The sequence below is a fragment of the Salvelinus alpinus genome, chromosome 18, assembly GCF_045679555.1.
Source record: "Salvelinus alpinus chromosome 18, SLU_Salpinus.1, whole genome shotgun sequence".
NCBI lineage: Eukaryota > Metazoa > Chordata > Actinopteri > Salmoniformes > Salmonidae > Salvelinus > Salvelinus alpinus.
Window position 1 is genome coordinate 27,804,098 of NC_092103.1, and position 20,079 is coordinate 27,824,176.

A 20,079-nucleotide genomic window follows, 5' to 3' on the forward strand; every position below is an offset into this window, starting at 1 on the left:
TGGGATGTCTCGTTGTATGAATTATAATGCTGATGTCATTGTATAATGTGAAATATGTTGTTATTAGCCAGATTGAGATAAACCAAAAGGGTATTTTTTAAATGTTTTTTCACAGCATGGATGAAGAGAGTGCTGTCTTTTTCCTTCTGCAGGATGGCTTACGGAGACTGTCTGGGAACGAGTATGTCTTCTCCAAAAGTACCTTTCCAAGTAAGCATCAGTCTGTTTCATTTTATTTTTTTATTTTTTTATTTCACCTTTATTTAACCAGGTAGGCTAGTTGAGAACAAGTTCTCATTTGCAACTGCGACCTGGCCAAGATAAAGCATAGCAGTGTGAACAGACAACACAGAGTTACACATGGAGTAAACAATAAACAAGTCAATAACATGGTAGAAAAAAAGAGAATCTATATACAATGTGTGCAAAAGGCATGAGGTAGGCAATAAATCAAATAATTACAATTTAGCAGATTAACACTGGAGTGATAAATCATCAGATGATCATGTGCAAGAAGAGATACTGGTGTGCAAAAGAGCAGAAAAGTAAATAAATAAAAGCAGTATGGGGGGTGAGGTAGGTAAATTGGGTGGGTAGTTTACAGATGGACTATGTACAGCTGCAGCGATCGGTTAGCTGCTCGGATAGCAGATTTTTAAAGTTGTTGAGGGAGATAAAAGTCTCCAACTTCAGAGATTTTTGCAATTCGTTCCAGTCGCAGGCAGCAGAGAACTGGAAGGAAAGGCGTCCAAATGAGGTTTTAGCTTTAGGGATGATCAGTGAGATACACCTGCTGGAGCGCGTGCTACGGGTGGGTGTAGCCATCGTGACCAGTGAACTGAGATAAGGCGGCACTTTACCTAGCATAGCCTTGTAGATGACCTGGAGCCAGTGGGTCTGACGACGAACATGTAGCGAGGGCCAGCCGACTAGGGCATACAGGTCGCAGTGGTGGGTCGTATAAGGTGCTTTAGTAACAAAACGAATGGCACTGTGATAAACTGCATCCAGTTTGCTGAGTAGAGTGTTGGAAGCTATTTTGTAGATGACATCGCCGAAGTCGAGGATCGGTAGGATAGTCAGTTTTACTAGGGTAAGTTTGGCGGCGTGAGTGAAGGAGGCTTTGTTGCGGAATAGAAAGCCGATTCTTGATTTGATTTTGGATTGGAGATGTTTGATATGAGTCTGGAAGGAGAGTTTGCAGTCTAGCCAGACACCTAGGTACTTATAGATGTCCACATATTCTAGGTCGGAACCGTCCAGGGTGGTGATGCTAGTCGGGCGTGCGGGTGCAGGCAGCGAACGGTTGAAAAGCATGCATTTGGTTTTACTAGCGTTTAAGAGCAGTTGGAGGCCACGGAAGGAGTGTTGTATGGCATTGAAGCTCGTTTGGAGGTTAGATAGCACAGTGTCCAAGGAAGGGCCGGAAGTATATAGAATGGTGTCGTCTGCGTAGAGGTGGATCAGGGAATCGCCCGCAGCAAGAGCAACATCATTGATGTATACAGAGAAAAGAGTCGGCCCGAGAATTGAACCCTGTGGTACCCCCATAGAGACTGCCAGAGGACCGGACAACATGCCCTCCGATTTGACACACTGAACTCTGTCTGCAAAGTAGTTGGTGAACCAGGCAAGGCAGTCATTAGAAAAACCGAGGCTACTGAGTCTGCCGATAAGAATATGGTGATTGACAGAGTCGAAAGCCTTGGCCAGGTCGATGAAGACGGCTGCACAGTAATGTCTTTTATCGATGGCGGTTATGATGTCGTTTAGTACCTTGAGCGTGGCTGAGGTGCACCCGTGACCGGCTCGGAAACCGGATTGCACAGCGGAGAAGGTACGGTGGGATTCGAGATGGTCAGTGATCTGTTTGTTGACTTGGCTTTCGAAGACCTTAGATAGGCAGGGCAGGATGGATATAGGTCTGTAACAGTTTGGGTCCAGGGTGTCTCCCCCTTTGAAGAGGGGGATGACCGCGGCAGCTTTCCAATCCTTGGGGATCTCAGATGATACGAAGGAGAGGTTGAACAGGCTGGTAATAGGGGATGCGACAATGGCGGCGGACAGTTTCAGAAATAGGGGGTCCAGATTGTCAAGCCCAGCTGATTTGTATGGGTCCAGGTTTTCCAGCTCTTTCAGAACATCTGCTATCTGGATTTGGGTAAAGGAGAAGCTGGGGAGGCTTGGGCGAGTAGCAGCGGGGGGGGCGGGGCTGTTGGCCAAGGTTGGAGTCGCCAGGAGGAAGGCATGGCCAGCCATTGAGAAATGCTTGTTGAAGTCTTCGATTATCACGGATTTATCGGTGGTGACCGTGTTACCTAGCCTCAGTGCAGTGGGCAGCTGGGAGGAGGTGCTCTTGTTCTCCATGGACTTTACAGTATCCCAGAACTTTTTGGAGTTAGAGCTACAGGATGCGAATTTCTGCTTGAAAAAGCTGGCCTTTGCTTTCCTGACTGACTGCGTGTATTGGTTCCTGACTTCCCTGAACAGTTGCATATCGCGGGGGCTCTTCGATGCTATTGCAGTTCGCCACAGGATGTTTTTGTGCTGGTCGAGGGCAGTCAGGTCTGGAGTGAACCAAGGGCTATATCTGTTCTTGGTTCTGCATTTTTTGAACGGAGCATGCTTGTCTAATATGGTGAGGAAGTAACATTTAAAGAATGACCAGGCATCCTCAACTGACGGGATGAGGTCAATATCCTTCCAGGGTACCCGGGCCAGGTCGATTAGAAAGGCCTGCTCGCAGAAGTGTTTTAGGGAGCGTTTGACAGTGATGAGGGGTGGTCGTTTGACCGCGGACCCGTGGCGGATACAGGCAATGAGGCAGTGATCGCTGAGATCTTGATTGAAGACAGCAGAGGTGTATTTGGAGGGCAGGTTGGTCAGGATAATGTCTATTAGGGTGCCCATGTTTACGGATTTAGGGTTGTACCTGGTGGGTTCCTTGATGATTTGTGTGAGATTGAGGGCATCAAGCTTGGATTGTAGGACTGCCGGGGTGTTAAGCATATCCCAGTTTAGGTCACCTAACAGAACAAACTCTGAAGCTAGATGGGGAGCGATCAATTCACAGATGGTGTCCAGGGCACAGCTGGGAGCTGAGGGGGGTCGGTAGCAGGCGGCAACAGTGAGAGACTTATTTCTGGAGATATTAATTTTTAAAATTAGAAGTTCGAACTGTTTGGGCATAGACCTGGAAAGTATGACAGAACTTTGCAGGCTATCTCTGCAGTAGATTGCAACTCCTCCCCCTTTGGCAGTTCTATCTTGACGGAAAGTGTTATAGTTGGGTATGGAAATCTCAGAATTTTTGGTGGCCTTCCTAAGCCAGGATTCGGACACGGCAAGGACATCAGGATTGGCAGAGTGTGCTAAAGCGGTGAGTAAGGCAAACTTAGGGAGGAGGCTTCTGATGTTGACATGCATGAGGCCAAGGCTTTTTCGATCGCAGAAGTCAACAAATGAGGGTGACTGGGGACATGCAGGGCCTGGGTTTACCTCCACATCACCCGAGGAACAGAGGAGTAGTAGGATGAGGGTGCGGCTAAAGGCTATCAAAACTGGTCGCCTAGAGCGTTGGGGACAAAGAATAAAAGGAGCAGATTTATGGGCGTGGTAGAATAGATTCTGGGCATAATGTGCAGACAGGGGTATGGAGGGGCGCGGGTACAGCGGAGGCAAGCCCAGGCACTGGGTGATGATAAGAGAGGTTGTATCTCTGGACATGCTGGTCTCAATGGGTGAGGTCACCGCATGTGTGGGGGGTGGGACAAAGGGGGTATCAGAGGTACGGAGAGTGGAACTACAGGGTCCATTGCAAACCAAAACAATGATAATGAAAACTAGCCTGAACAACAGTATGCAAGGCATATTGATATTTGAGAGAGACATACAATAAGGCATAAAGTGATTGCAGGTCTTGATTGGGAGAGCTAGCTAAAACAACAGGTAAGATAACAGCAGCAATAACAGGGTGCTAGTCTAACACAGCAACAACAGGTAAAAATGGCGACGACTAGGCAGAGAGGGTCGGATTAACTACACACAGATCCTGAGTTAAAGCACAGAGCCGACAGATAAAACACAAATAAACAGAATGGAGTACCGTGAATTAATGGACAGTCAAGCATGCATCAGCTATGTAGCCAAGTGATCATAGTGTCCAGGGGGCAGCCGTAGATGGAGCAGGGAGGCCTCGCGGCGTTTAAAGTTAGTAGCCCGGGGGGTGGTCTGCTCAGACGGAGGGGGTCTGCTCAGACGTGGTCGTGTCGACAGAGAATCCAAGCCAGATGGCGATGGCGAAAGAGAGGTTGTGAATTGTAGAATTGTGTTTGCTAACTGGTGCTAGCTTCGTGGCAGTGGCGCTAGCTGCGCTAGCCGCAAGCTAGCTGTGAGGATCAGAAGCAGTGGCTCAGGGATTACGGCAGGAATCCGGCGTTGTTGTCGAGAGACAGTCCGATGCTGGTAAATTGGTGAGTAATATCCAGGCTAATAACAGGGCTGGTGTCTGTGCAGAAGGTAAAAGCTACTAGCAGCGGCAAAAAAAAAAATGGCTAAATTAGCTTGTAGCTGGTATTGTAGCCCAAGAATTCGCTGGTAGACCTCTTCAGCTAGCCGGCAGATGGGCCTAGCTCGAGGCTAGCTCAAGGCTAACTGGTGCTTGCTTCGGGACAGAGGTGTTAGCCAGTAGTAGCCACTCGGTTGCAGCTAGCTAGCTGTGATGATACGGTGTAATTGTCCAGAGCTTGCGTCAGGAATCCGGTGATGTGGTAGAGAAAAAGCAGTCCTATATGCTCTGGGTTGATATCGCGCTTGCAGACTGGCAGGTATTGGCCCGGTATTGAAGCTGGCTGTGTCCGAGTTGAGGGTGAAGACCGCAGCAGTGGCTAACTGACTACTAGCTAGTAGCTAGTTATCTGGCTAGCTTCTGATTGGGGTTACGGTTCTAAAGTATAAAAAAAATAGCAGGTCCGTACCACATTGGGTGAGGCGGAATGTAGGAATGTATATTCAGTTCCTAGATGGAAAGTGAAATTAAAATATATACGAAATGTATACGAAAAATACGAAGACTATTTACTATTTACTATTTACATGCGACAGGACAATACAAACACACGTCCGACTGCTACGCCATCTTGGATTCCATGACATCAATATTATCTTTATTCATTATCTTACCAGAATACTACTGCTACTTACAACTAGGGTCCTAGAATTTACACTAATTAGGTCACATGACCCTAATTACAACACAAACTGAGTTGAATTATGTTTTCAATTGTGTTATAGCACGTTTTAGTGGTATATTTGTGTAATATTTCATCTAATTAAATTACACTGGGAACTTAATGCACTCATTCGCATTACACATAATTGGGGGCTTATGGAGTTTTGATGAAACCATTACTTTTCATGTATGGATCTCTGTCTGTCTGAAGAGTGATAGAAAATGTCTCAGAACATTTAATCAGTTGGAGTCTACAAGTGCATCCATCGGCAGTCATTGCGCGTGATCCCCTTGTATTTGTTCAAGTCATGATGAATCATGGACGAAACAGAGAGAGATAAATGAGAGGATGTTCTGGGCGGTAATGACAAATGATATTGACATGTAGTTAATGACAAACTGTATACAGAAGTAATGGATGTACTTATTCTTTCTGAGAAGTGGAAGGGTACTGCTGAGAAGTAGAAGGGTACTGCTGAGAAGTAGAAGGGTACTGCTGAGAAGTAGAAGGGTACTGCTGAGAAGTGGAAGGGTACTGCTGAGAAGTAGAAGGGTACTGCTGAGAAGTGGAAGGGTACTGCTGAGAAGTGGAAGGGTACTGCTGAGAAGTGGAAGGGTACTGCTGAGAAGTGGAAGGGTACTGCTGAGAAGTAGAAGGGTACTGCTGAGAAGTGGAAGGGTACTGCTGAGAAGTAGAAGGGTACTGCTGAGAAGTGGAAGGGTACTGCTGAGAAGTAGAAGGGTACTGCTGAGAAGTAGAAGGGTACTGCTGAGAAGTGGAAGGGTACTGCTGAGAAGTGGAAGGGTACTGCTGAGAAGTGGAAGGGTACTGCTGAGAAGTAGAAGGGTACTGCTGAGAAGTGGAAGGGTACTGCTGAGAAGTGGAAGGGTACTGCTGAGAAGTGGAAGGGTACTGCTGAGAAGTAGAAGGGTACTGCTGAGAAGTAGAAGGGTACTGCTGAGAAGTGGAAGGGTACTGCTGAGAAGTGGAAGGGTACTGCTGAGAAGTAGAAGGGTACTGCTGAGAAGTAGAAGGGTACTGCTGAGAAGTAGAAGGGTACTGCTGAGAAGTAGAAGGGTACTGCTGAGAAGTAGAAGGGTACTGCTGAGAAGTGGAAGGGTACTGCTGAGAAGTAGAAGGGTACTGCTGAGAAGTGGAAGGGTACTGCTGAGAAGTAGAAGGGTACTGCTGAGAAGTGGAAGGGTACTGCTGAGAAGTGGAAGGGTACTGCTGAGAAGTGGAAGGGTACTGCTGAGAAGTGGAAGGGTACTGCTGAGAAGTAGAAGGGTACTGCTGAGAAGTGGAAGGGTACTGCTGAGAAGTGGAAGGGTACTGCTGAGAAGTAGAAGGGTACTACTGAGAAGTGGAAGGGTACTGCTGAGAAGTGGAAGGGTACTGCTGAGAAGTGGAAGGGTACTGCTGAGAAGTAGAAGGGTACTGCTGAGAAGTGGAAGGGTACTGCTGAGAAGTGGAAGGGTACTGCTGAGAAGTGGAAGGGTACTGCTGAGAAGTAGAAGGGTACTGCTGAGAAGTAGAAGGGTACTGCTGAGAAGTGGAAGGGTACTGCTGAGAAGTGGAAGGGTACTGCTGAGAAGTAGAAGGGTACTGCTGAGAAGTGGAAGGGTACTGCTGAGAAGTAGAAGGGTACTGCTGAGAAGTAGAAGGGTACTGCTGAGAAGTGGAAGGGTACTGCTGAGAAGTAGAAGGGTACTGCTGAGAAGTAGAAGGGTACTGCTGAGAAGTGGAAGGGTACTACTGAGAAGTGGAAGGGTACTGCTGAGAAGTGGAAGGGTACTGCTGAGAAGTAGAATGGTACTGCTGAGAAGTAGAAGGGTACTGCTGAGAAGTGGAAGGGTACTGCTGAGAAGTGGAAGGGTACTGCTGAGAAGTAGAAGGGTACTGCTGAGAAGTGCTGAATACATTGTCCTCAGTGCAGCCCCCTCAAATCTAATTGTATTTGTTACATGCTTTGTAAACAACAGGTGTAGACTAACAGTGAAATGCTCACTCTCCTGATAGTCTGTAGGACGCAGCATGTGTTTTTTTTAGTAGACCTGAGAGGCTGAGCCTGAAGTGAGTTTAGGTGAACAGGATTCTGAACCCACTTGTCAAGCTACCTTACCTTCTCTGACCATAGAATTAGGAATTTAAAGTAATTTAATATGATCTCTATGTATCTCACACTCTACCACAAGGACCATGTTTGCAGTCGCAAGGAAAGAAGCAAATAGTAGTGTTGCTGACAGACTTTCACATGCTGTTCCTAACTGAAGTGTATAGACTTTCACATGCTGTTCCTAACTGAAGTGTATAGACTTTCACATGCCGTTCCTAACTGAAGTGTATAGACTTTCACATGCTGTTCCTAACTAAAGTGTATAGACTTTCACATGCTGTTCCTAACTGAAGTGTATAGACTTCCACATGCTGTTCCTAACTGAAGTGTATAGACTTTCACATGCTGTTCCTAACTAAAGTGTATAGACTTTCACATGCTGTTCCTAACTAAAGTGTATAGACTTTCACATGCTGTTCCTAACTGAAGTGTATAGACTTCCACATGCTGTTCCTAACTGAAGTGTATAGACTTCCACATGCTGTTCCTAACTAAAGTGTATAGACTTTCACATGCTGTTCCTAACTAAAGTGTATAGACTTTCACATGCTGTTCTTAACTAAAGTGTATAGACTTCCACATGCTGTTCCTAACTAAAGTGTATAGACTTCCACATGCTGTTCCTAACTGAAGTGTATAGACTTTCACATGCTGTTCCTAACTAAAGTGTATAGACCTCCACATGCTGTTCCTAACTAAAGTGTATAGACTTTCACATGCTGTTCCTAACTAAAGTGTATAGACTTCCACATGCTGTTCCTAACTAAAGTGTATAGACTTCCACATGCTGTTCCCAACTAAAGTGTATAGACTTCCACATGCTGTTCCTAACTAAAGTGTATAGACTTTCACATGCTGTTCCTAACTAAAGTGTATAGACTTCCACATGCTGTTCCTAACTAAAGTGTATAGACTTCCACATGCTGTTCCTAACTAAAGTGTATAGACTTCCACATGCTGTTCCTAACTAAAGTGTATAGACCTCCACATGCTGTTCCTAACTAAAGTGTATAGACTTTCACATGCTGTTCCTAACTAAAGTGTATAGACTTTCACATGCTGTTCTTAACTAAAGTGTATAGACTTTCACATGCTGTTCCTAACTGAAGTGTATAGACTTTCACATGCTGTTCCTAACTAAAGTGTATAGACTTCCACATGCTGTTCCTAACTAAAGTGTATAGACTTCCACATGCTGTTCCTAACTAAAGTGTATAGACTTCCACATGCTGTTCCCAACTAAAGTGTATAGACTTCCACATGCTGTTCCTAACTAAAGTGTATAGACTTCCACATGCTGTTCCTAACTAAAGTGTATAGACTTTCACATGCTGTTCCTAACTAAAGTGTATAGACTTTCACATGCTGTTCCTAACTAAAGTGTATAGACTTTCACATGCTGTTCCTAACTAAAGTGTATAGACCTCCACATGCTGTTCCTAACTAAAGTGTATAGACTTCCACATGCTGTTCCTAACTAAAGTGTATAGACCTCCACATGCTGTTCCTAACTAAAGTGTATAGCCTTTCACATGCTGTTCCTAACTGTAGTGTATAGACCTCCACATGCTGTTCCTAACTAAAGTGTATAGACTTCCACATGCTGTTCCTAACTGAAGTGTATAGACTTTCACATGCTGTTCCTAACTAAAGTGTATAGACTTCCACATGCTGTTCCTAACTGAAGTGTATAGACTTCCACATGCTGTTCCTAACTAAAGTGTATAGACTTCCACATGCTGTTCCTAACTAAAGTGTATAGACTTCCACATGCTGTTCCTAACTGAAGTGTATAGACTTTCACATGCTGTTCCTAACTAAAGTGTATAGACTTCCACATGCTGTTCCTAACTGAAGTGTATAGACTTCCACATGCTGTTCCTAACTAAAGTGTATAGACTTTCACATGCTGTTCCTAACTGAAGTGTATAGACTTCCACATGCTGTTCCTAACTAAAGTGTATAGACTTCCACATGCTGTTCCTAACTGAAGTGTATAGACTTCCACATGCTGTTCCTAACTGAAGTGTATAGACTTCCACATGCTGTTCCTAACTAAAGTGTATAGACTTCCACATGCTGTTCCTAACTAAAGTGTATAGACTTCCACATGCTGTTCCTAACTGAAGTGTATAGACTTCCACATGCTGTTCCTAACTGAAGTGTATAGACTTTCACATGCTGTTCCTAACTAAAGTGTATAGACTTCCACATGCTGTTCCTAACTGAAGTGTATAGACTTCCACATGCTGTTCCTAACTAAAGTGTATAGACTTCCACATGCTGTTCCTAACTAAAGTGTATAGACTTCCACATGCTGTTCCTAACTGAAGTGTATAGACTTTCACATGCTGTTCCTAACTAAAGTGTATAGACTTCCACATGCTGTTCCTAACTGAAGTGTATAGACTTCCACATGCTGTTCCTAACTAAAGTGTATAGACTTTCACATGCTGTTCCTAACTGAAGTGTATAGACTTCCACATGCTGTTCCTAACTAAAGTGTATAGACTTCCACATGCTTTTCCTAACTAAAGTGTATAGACTTCCACATGCTGTTCCTAACTAAAGTGTATAGACTTCCACATGCTGTTCCTAACTAAAGTGTATAGACTTCCACATGCTGTTCCTAACTGAAGTGTATAGACTTCCACATGCTGTTCCTAACTGAAGTGCTATAGACTTTCCACATGCTGTTTCCTAACTGAAGTGTATAAGACTTTCACATGCTGTTCCTAACTGAAGTGTATAGACTTTCACATGCTGTTCCTACGAAGTGTATAGACATCCACATGCTGTTCCTAACTAAAGTGTATAGACTTTCACATGCTGTTCCTAACTGAAGTGTATAGACTTTCACATGCTGTTCCTAACTAAAGTGTATAGACTTCCACATGCTGTTCCTAACTAAAGTGTATAGACTTCCACATGCTGTTCCTAACTAAAGTGTATAGACTTCCACATGCTGTTCCTAACTAAAGTGTATAGACTTTCACATGCTGTTCCTAACTGAAGTGTATAGACCTCCACATGCTGTTCCTAACTGAAGTGTATAGACTTCCACATGCTGTTCCTAACTAAAGTGTATAGACTTCCACATGCTGTTCCTATCTAAAGTGTATAGACTTTCACATGCTGTTCCTAACTAAAGTGTATAGACTTCCACATGCTGTTCCTAACTAAAGTGTATAGACTTCCACATGCTGTTCCTATCTAAAGTGTATAGACTTTCACATGCTGTTCCTAACTAAAGTGTATAGACTTCCACATGCTGTTCCTAACTAAAGTGTATAGACTTCCACATGCTGTTCCCAACTAAAGTGTATAGACTTCCACATGCTGTTCCTAACTAAAGTGTATAGACTTCCACATGCTGTTCCTAACTAAAGTGTATAGACTTTCACATGCTGTTCCTAACTAAAGTGTATAGACTTTCACATGCTGTTCCTAACTAAAATGTATAGACTTTCACATGCTGTTCATAACTAAAGTGTATCGACTTCCACATGCTGTTCCTAACTAAAGTGTATAGACTTCCACATGCTGTTCCTAACTGAAGTGTATAGACTTCCACATGCTGTTCCCAACTAAAGTGTATAGACTTCCACATGCTGTTCCTAACTAAAGTGTATAGACTTTCACATGCTGTTCCTAACTGAAGTGTATAGACCTCCACATGCTGTTCCTAACTAAAGTGTATAGACTTTCACATGCTGTTCCTAACTAAAGTGTATAGACCTCCACATGCTGTTCCTAACTAAAGTGTATAGACTTTCACATGCTGTTCCTAACTAAAGTGTATAGACCTCCACATGCTGTTCCTAACTAAAGTGTATAGACTTTCACATGCTGTTCCTAACTAAAGTGTATAGACTTTCACATGCTGTTCCTAACTAAAGTGTATAGACTTTCACATGCTGTTCCTAACTAAAGTGTATAGACTTTCACATGCTGTTCTTAACTAAAGTGTATAGACTTTCACATGCTGTTCCTAACTAAAGTGTATAGACTTCCACATGCTGTTCCTAACTAAAGTGTATAGACTTCCACATGCTGTTCCTAACTAAAGTGTATAGACTTTCACATGCTGTTCCTAACTGTAGTGTATAGACCTCCACATGCTGTTCCTAACTGAAGTGTATAGACTTCCACATGCTGTTCCTAACTGAAGTGTATAGACTTTCACATGCTGTTCCTAACTAAAGTGTATAGACTTTCACATGCTGTTCCTAACTAAAGTGTATAGACTTCCACATGCTGTTCCTATCTAAAGTGTATAGACCTCCACATGCTGTTCCTAACTAAAGTGTATAGACTTCCACATGCTGTACCTCCTGCTGTTCCTAACTAAAGTGTATAGACTTCCACATGCTGTTCCTAACTAAAGTGTATAGACTTCCACATGCTGTTCCTAACTAAAGTGTATAGACTTTCACATGCTGTTCCTATCTAAAGTGTATAGACCTCCACATGCTGTTCCTAACTAAAGTGTATAGACTTCCACATGCTGTTCCTAACTGAAGTGTATAGACTTTCACATGCTGTTCCTAACTAAAGTGTATAGACTTTCACATGCTGTTCCTAACTGAAGTGTATAGACTTCCACATGCTGTTCCTAACTAAAGTGTATAGACTTCCACATGCTGTTCCTAACTAAAGTGTATAGACTTCCACATGCTGTTCCTAACTAAAGTGTATAGACTTTCACATGCTGTTCCTATCTAAAGTGTATAGACTTTCACATGCTGTTCCTATCTAAAGTGTATAGACTTCCACATGCTGTTCCTATCTAAAGTGTATAGACTTCCACATGCTGTTCCTAACTAAAGTGTATAGACTTCCACATGCTGTTCCTATCTAAAGTGTATAGACCTCCACATGCTGTTCCTAACTAAAGTGTATAGACTTCCACATGCTGTTCCTAACTAAAGTGTATAGACTTCCACATGCTGTTCCTAACTAAAGTGTATAGACTTTCACATGCTGTTCCTATCTAAAGTGTATAGACCTCCACATGCTGTTCCTAACTAAAGTGTATAGACTTCCACATGCTGTTCCTAACTAAAGTGTATAGACCTCCACATGCTGTTCCTAACTAAAGTGTATAGACTTCCACATGCTGTTCCTAACTAAAGTGTATAGACTTCCACATGCTGTTCCTAACTAAAGTGTATAGACCTCCACATGCTGTTCCTAACTAAAGTGTATAGACTTCCACATGCTGTTCCTAACTAAAGTGTATAGACTTCCACATGCTGTTCCTAACTAAAGTGTATAGACCTCCACATGCTGTTCCTAACTAAAGTGTATAGACTTCCACATGCTGTTCCTAACTGAAGTGTATAGACTTCCACATGCTGTTCCTAACTGAAGTGTATAGACTTCCACATGCTGTTCCTAACTAAAGTGTATAGACTTCCACATGCTGTTCCTAACTGAAGTGTATAGACTTTCACATGCTGTTCCTAACTGAAGTGTATAGACTTTCACATGCTGTTCCTAACTAAAGTGTATAGACTTTCACATGCTGTTCCTAACTAAAGTGTATAGACTTCCACATGCTGTTCCTAACTGAAGTGTATTTTTACACTGCTGCTACTCGCTGTTTATTATCTATGCATAGTCACTTTTCTTAACTCTATTTATTGAACTGCATTGTTGGTTGAGGGCTTGTAAGTAAGCATTTCACGGTAAGGTCTACACCTGTTGTATTCGGCGCATGTGACAAATACAATTTGATTTAATTTGAAGTGTATGGACTTTCACATGTTGTTCCTAACTGAAGTATGTGTGTCCAGCGAATATAAACACACATAAAACCACTTCAAATGGAAACAGCTGTGTCCGCGTTTGTGTGTGTGGTGACAAACAAGAGCACAGTTATGGGCCTTAAGATCACGTTCTTACAGAACAACACTATAGTGGGCAGATCTTAGTGAATCACTAGAAGTTACTAGCAGGTGAGGGCATATGCAGCCAACAGCCCAAACAAGCTCCAGCTAGCCGTTTTTTCAATCTGTGCGTGTTTGTGTGTCTCCAGATATGAGTCAGCTGGTCATCCCAGTAACGCTGAATGACATCCCTCCGGCCATCGCTGAGATGCTGGATGACGAGGACCAATGGGACTTTAACATCCTAGAGCTGGAGGCTGCCACCTGTAAGAGGTATGGAGGGAGAGGGAGGAGAGGGAGAGGGGGGTGGCGAGAGAGAAGGAAAGAGAGAGAGGACAGGAGCTGGAGGCTGCCACCTGTAAGAGGTATGGAGGGAGAGGGAGGAGAGGGAGAGGGGGGTGGCGAGAGAAGGAAAGAGAGAGAGGACAGGAGCTGGAGGCTGCCACCTGTATGAGGTATGGAGGGAGGGGGAGGAGAGGGAGAGGGGGGTGGAGAGAGAGAAGGAAAGAGAGAGAGGACAGGAGCTGGAGGCTGCCACCTGTAAGAGGTATGGAGGGAGAGGGAGAGGGGGGTGGCGAGAGAGAAGGAAAGAGAGAGAGGACAGGAGCTGGAGGCTGCCACCTGTATGAGGTATGGAGGGAGAGCGAGGAGACGGAGAGTGGGTGGAGAGAGCGAGAGGACAGGAGCTGGACAGTTGAGGGAAGTGGTGATGAGTAAGAGAAGGATAGGTTGTTCGGGGGTTAAGGGAAATGGAAGATAGAGGTTACTATACACTCAGTGTACAAAACATTATGAACACCTGCTCTTTCCATGACATACACTGACCAGGTGAAAGCTATGATCCCTTATGGATGTCACCTGTTAAATCCACTCTAATCAGTGTAAATGAAGGGGAGGAGACAGGTTAAAGAAGGATTTCTTAGTCTTGAGACAATTGAGACATGGATTGTGTATGTGTGCCATTCAGAGGGTGAATGGCCACGACAAAATATTTAAGTGCCTTTGAACAGGGTATGGTGGTAGGTGCCATTTTGTGTCAAGAACTGCAGAGCTGCTGGAGTTTTTCATGCAACTCAATATTAGGAAGGTGTTCCTAATGTTTGGTGTATTCAGTGTACACCAATACAGAAGGGAAAGAACATCCTCCTTCTATCACTCATCTACCTCCCTGTCCTCTCTCTGTCATCCCCACAGACCTCTGACCTACCTGGGCTTGAAGATCTTTGCACGCTTCAGTGTGTGTGAGTTCCTGAGCTGCAGTGAGGCTACGCTACGCTGCTGGCTGCAGGTCATAGAGGCTAACTACCATGCCTCCAACTCCTACCACAACTCCACCCACGCCGCTGACGTCCTACACGCTACTGCCTACTTCCTACGCAAGGAGAAGGTCAAGGTATACCAAACACACATACCAGCATACACACACACACACACACACACACACACACACACACACACACACACACACACACACACACACACACACACACACACACACACACACACACACACACACACACAAACACACTCCTACCACACACCAACCCGAAGAAAACCTTCTGGTTGGACAATTGTTGGATATGCGTACACCACTTATGAACACAAATGAAATTACTAAATTACAATATTTCGCCTGCCATATCAATGTGCTGATTGATTGATAAGTTGATCTACTACGTAATTCACTGTGAAGGGTTTTCAATAGTGTGTGTGTGTGTGTGTGTGTGTGTGTGTGTGTGTGTGTGTGTGTGTGTGTGTGTGTGTGTGTGTGTGTGTGTGTGTGTGTGTGTGTGTGTGTGTGTGTGTGTGTGTGTGTGTGTGTGTGTGTGTGTGTGTGTGCGCGAGTAGAGTAGAGTATCAGTTTTCTTTGCTTGGCAGGAGGTGAATGTATGTCAGTGACCAGTGAGAGTTGGAATGGGGATGTTTTTATAGCTTCGGTCTTGTTCTCATATTTGACTCAGTCAATAAGTGTTTTGCCTTGAGGGCATTGAGATCCTCATACTTTCCCTCTCTTTTCTCCCTGCTTCTCCCCTCCAATAAATATCTCCTCTCCTTGTCATAAAGTGAACATTTGCTAGTGATTATTATTATTACTTGTGCTTGCATGGCGTGCATTATTTGGTATTATTCATTTGTTGAGTATGAGGTTATGCTGAGAGTGTCCAAGTTGTGCGCTACTGGTACGAAATCAGGTGCAGGAGAGCAGTGAGTTGTGATCAGGCGCACTTTTATTTGGCAACAGCACAAAAGACAGACGCAACTGCGTCCAAAATCCTCCAGCCACAGGTAAAAGTCAATAAGCGCGAAAACACTATGACAAATACATACAACGGGTCAAAATACGATACCCGGTGGAAAAACCAGTCTGGCACATCACACTAAACACGTAACAAAACAATTTCACACAAAGACATGGGGGGGAACAGAGGAATAAATACATGCAGTGTGATTAGGGAATGCAAACCAAATGTGCAGGGAACAAGACAAAACAAATGGAACAATGAGAAAATGGACTGGCGATGGCTAGAAAGCCGGTGACGTTGACCGCCGAACGCCGCCCGAACAAGGAGAGGAGCCGACTTCGGCGGAAGTCGTGACAGAGAGAGACTAGGCAGTATTTATATTTTATGCACAATTTCAACAACAAAAAACTGGTCTAAAAGTCTAACTCCCAAAAGTATTTTGCTGTCTCAGTCCCATCACTGATTCATAGGTGCATATGATTTTCTATTAAGAGAAACCGTAGATTGTAAAAGTGGTAGGAAACTGAGCTCCCTACTACATTTTTTCTATTATCTGTGCTTCTGTGGAAGTTTGACACTGATGTCACTTCCTGATTGCTATATGTCCCCCGGGGCTCATGGGAGTTTTAGTTTACTAACACTACTTCCTGGTTGTGTCGTGTTCTCAGGGCAGTCTGGACCAGCTGGACGAGGTGGCTGCACTGATCGCGGCGACGGTCCATGATGTGGACCACCCAGGGAGGACCAACAGCTTCCTGTGTAATGCAGGAAGTGAGCTGGCCATCCTGTATAACGACACTGCAGTGTTGGAGAGTCACCATGCCGCCCTCGCATTCCAACTCACCGTCAGGGATATCAAGAGCAACATCTTCAAAAACATCGACAGGTACAGTCAGGAGAGAGTCTAGGAGAGAAAATAATGGTTTCCACCTGGAGCTTTGAGTGCTTGCTAGCCTGGTCCCAGGTCTGTTTGTGCACAGACCGATCTGGTGTGCTTGTTAAAATAATGAATTAACATGCCTTCCTCTAAGCCATCAGAGAGACCACATAACTACTGGCGACAGATATGGATCATGTTGGGTTATTACCCTGGAACATATCATGTGATGTGATTAACTTCTAGGTTTTTATGGACCTAGAACTTCTTGGAAAACAGTGAGGACAGTTGACTATCCTGGTCCTGTAAGTTCCTCTCTGTGTGTTTATATTAGGACTCAGTTCAGGACGTTGAGGCAGGCAATCATAGACATGGTGCTGGCTACAGAGATGACCCGTCATTTTGAACACGTCAACAAGTTTGCCAACAGCATCAACAAACCAATGGCTGCCATCGAGGAGTCCAGTTCAAATGTAAGACACAGCACCTTGTCTGTGTATATGTATATGTGTGTGTGTGTGTTTGTGTGTGTGTGCTAGCGTCCATGTGCATGTGTAGTTTATTATTACATAATAAAGATGGTTGTTAACATTAGCCAATTGAGTGGGAACAGAAGAGATAGAAACAGTTTTAGTTCTTAAATACAGTATATTCAATGAGCATTAATGAGAAAATAGGAATAAAAGGCTAAATATTTTGACATTCAACAATGGAGAGTTCTAGTGGAAAATACTCTATTCAGAGCATGTGACTCCAGTTTGAAGCCCCTATCTGAGATTTGCAATCATTGGCCTCGTGGGCAGTAGCCTGTCTGGCCGCTGTGTGTGTGTGTGTGTGTGTGTGTGTGTGTGTGTGTGTGTGTGTGTGTGTGTGTGTGTGTGTGTGTGTGTGTGTGTGTGTGTGTGTGTGTGTGTGTGTGTGTGTGTGTGTGTGTGTGTGTGTGTGTGTGTGTGTTTCTGACTGATTGTGTGTGCATCGAAACGTGTGTGTGTGTGTGTCTTTGACCTTGTGTGTGTGTGTTTCTCTGTAACAGAGTGAAGGCAGTGACAGCGAGGGTCCAGCCAGCATCAGGAACAGCCCAGAGAACCGGCTGCTGATCAAGAGGATGATGATAAAGTGTGCTGATGTGGCCAACCCCTGTAGACCTCTGGAGCTCTGCATAGAATGGGCCGGACGCATCTCTGAGGAGTACTTTTCCCAGGTGAGCGGGCTGACAGGGATGGAAGGAGGAAGAGAGGGCTGCTGGAGGAGTGGATGGCTATATGTTAAATGTGGGATTAAAGGGTAACAGGGCAGAAGGTAAAGGAATGGAGAGGGGGAAGGGGACAGCGAGGGGTTAGAATGAGGAAAGGGGAGTGTGTCATTGCAGCTCAGACTGTTCTGGTGCTATAGGAGTTTGCAGCTGGCAATCCTGACCTTAACAACTGCCTACTCAGCTACATTATATGTGCAAAGGTATGTAGACACCCCTTCACATTAGTGGATTCGGCTGAAAGGTGTATAAAATCGAGCACACAGCCATGCAATCTCCGTAGACAAACATTTGCAGAAGAATGGCCTTACTGAAGAGCTCAGTGACTTTCAACATGGCACCGTCATAGGATGCCACCTTTCCAACAAGTCAGTTCGTCAAATTTCTGCCCTGCTAGAGCTGCCCCGGTCAACTGTAAGTGCTGTTATTGTGAATTGGAAACGTCTTGGAGCAACAACGGCTCAGCCGCAAAGTGGTAGGCCACACAAGCTCACAGAACGGGACCGCCGAGAACTGAAGTGTATAGCTCATAAAAATTGTCTGCCCTCGGTTGCAACACTCACTACCGAGTTCCAAACTCTCTCTGGAAACATTGTAAGCAAAATAACTGTTCGTTGGGAGCTTCATGAAATGGGTTTCCATGGCCAAGCAGCCGCACACAAGCCTAAGATCACTATGCGCAATGCCATACGCTGGCTGGAGTGGTGTAAAGCTCGCCATCATTGGACTCTGGAGCAGTAGAAACACGTTCTCTGGAGTGATGAATCAAGATTCACCATCTGGCAGTCTGACGGATGAATCTGGGTTTGGCGGATGCCAGGAGAACGCTGCCTGCCTGAATGCATATGGCCAACTGTAAAGTTTGTTGGAGGAGGAATAATGGTCTGGGGTTGTTTTTCATGGTTTGGGCTAGGCCCCTTAGTTCCAGTGAAGGGAAATCTTAACGCTACAGCATACAATGACATTCTAAACGATTCTGTGCTTCCAACTTTGTGGCAACAGTTTGGGGAAGGCCCTTTCCTGTTTCAGCATGACAATGCCCCTGTGCACATAGCAAGGTCCATACAGAAATGATTTGTCGAGATAAGTGTAGAAGAACTTGATTGCCCTGCACAGAGCCCTGACCTCAACCCCATTGAACACCTTTGGGATGAATTGGAACGCAGACTGCAAGCCAGGCCTAATTGCCCAACATCAGTGCCCGATCTCACTGATGTTCTTGTAGCTGAATGAAAGTCCCCGCAGCAATGTTCCAACATCTAGTGGAAAGCCTTCCCAGAAGAGTGGAGGCTGTTATAGAAGCAAAGAGGGGACCAACTCCATATTAATTCCCATGATTTTGTAATGAATAGTTTGACGAACAGGTGTCCACAACCTTTTGGTCATGTAGTGTATCCGTGTACACCTATAAATCTGCTCTCTCTCTCTCTCTCTCTCTCTCTCTCTCTCTCTCTCTCTCTCTCTCTCTCTCTCTCTCTCTCTTTGTCTCTCTCTCTCTTTGTCTCTCTCTCTCTCTCTTTGTCTTTCTTCCTCTCTGTCTGACCTTGTGGCACTATCTTTTGGCATCCAGGAAATGCATGTGTGTTGTGAGTATGTACATACTGTAAATACTATAGTGTGTGTGTGTGGGGGGGGGGGGGGGGCTGTGTGTAAATCTATGTGTGTGTTAACCTGTGTGTGTTAGCCTGTGTGTGTGTGTGTGTGTGTGTGTGTGTGTGTGTGTGTGTGTGTGTGTGTGTGTGTGTGTGTGTGTGTGTGTGTGTGTGTGTGTGTGTGTGTGTGTGTGTGTGTGTGTGTTAACCTGTGTGAATCTATGTGTGTTTCAGACTGATGAGGAGAAGAGAGAGGCTCTACCGGTGGTCATGCCTGTATTTGACAGGAACACCTGCAGTATCCCCAAGTCTCAGATCTCCTTCATAGATTACTTCATCACAGACATGTTTGACGCCTGGGATGGTAAGAACACACCCACGGTGCCGAGGTTAGAAGGGCACAGGGGATCCACTGGGAGGTGGAGGGAACACGGATCACAGGCCTTTCCTCCTCTCTTCTACTTCCTCCATCCCTGTAAAGGAGGTAGAGCCTCCCTTTTCCCGTCACAGTAGAGCACAGTAGCCCAAAGGAAATAGAGAGGGAGGGAGAAGGGGAGGGGAGCCAAACGAAGGGGTGAAGAGGAGGGAGGGAGGATAGGATATAATAACTCCCATCTCCCCGTTCCCATGAAATTAACCCTGATCTCTGGGGTGTTGCTGGGGGTTACCCCCCCAGAGAAGAGAATACATGTGTTTACAGTGAACAAAGCTGGTGATGTCACGGAAAATTCCCAGAGGCCACTGGGAAAGGGTGGAGGGGCAGGGGTGGGTATCCGGGGGGCCGGAGGGGTTAAGTCGAGATGCACTGAAGCAGAACCTACTGTACACACACACAAAAGCACACACATTCAGATGCAAAAGTGCACACAGAAGCACA

General features: G+C 44.8%; 1 protein-coding gene across 1 annotated transcript in view; it reads left to right on the forward strand.

Annotated features, from left to right (window-relative positions):
- The window catches only part of LOC139544110 (high affinity cAMP-specific and IBMX-insensitive 3',5'-cyclic phosphodiesterase 8B-like), a 70,525-nt gene that overhangs the window by 45,963 nt on the left and 4,483 nt on the right, over positions 1-20,079 (forward strand). The window contains exons 15-21 of the mRNA XM_071350872.1: positions 153-210; positions 13,388-13,511; positions 14,433-14,631; positions 16,150-16,367; positions 16,693-16,831; positions 17,392-17,559; positions 19,437-19,566. Of these exons, the coding sequence (XP_071206973.1) occupies positions 153-210; positions 13,388-13,511; positions 14,433-14,631; positions 16,150-16,367; positions 16,693-16,831; positions 17,392-17,559; positions 19,437-19,566 (1,036 nt within the window). The remainder of the gene's footprint in view (positions 1-152; positions 211-13,387; positions 13,512-14,432; positions 14,632-16,149; positions 16,368-16,692; positions 16,832-17,391; positions 17,560-19,436; positions 19,567-20,079) is intronic.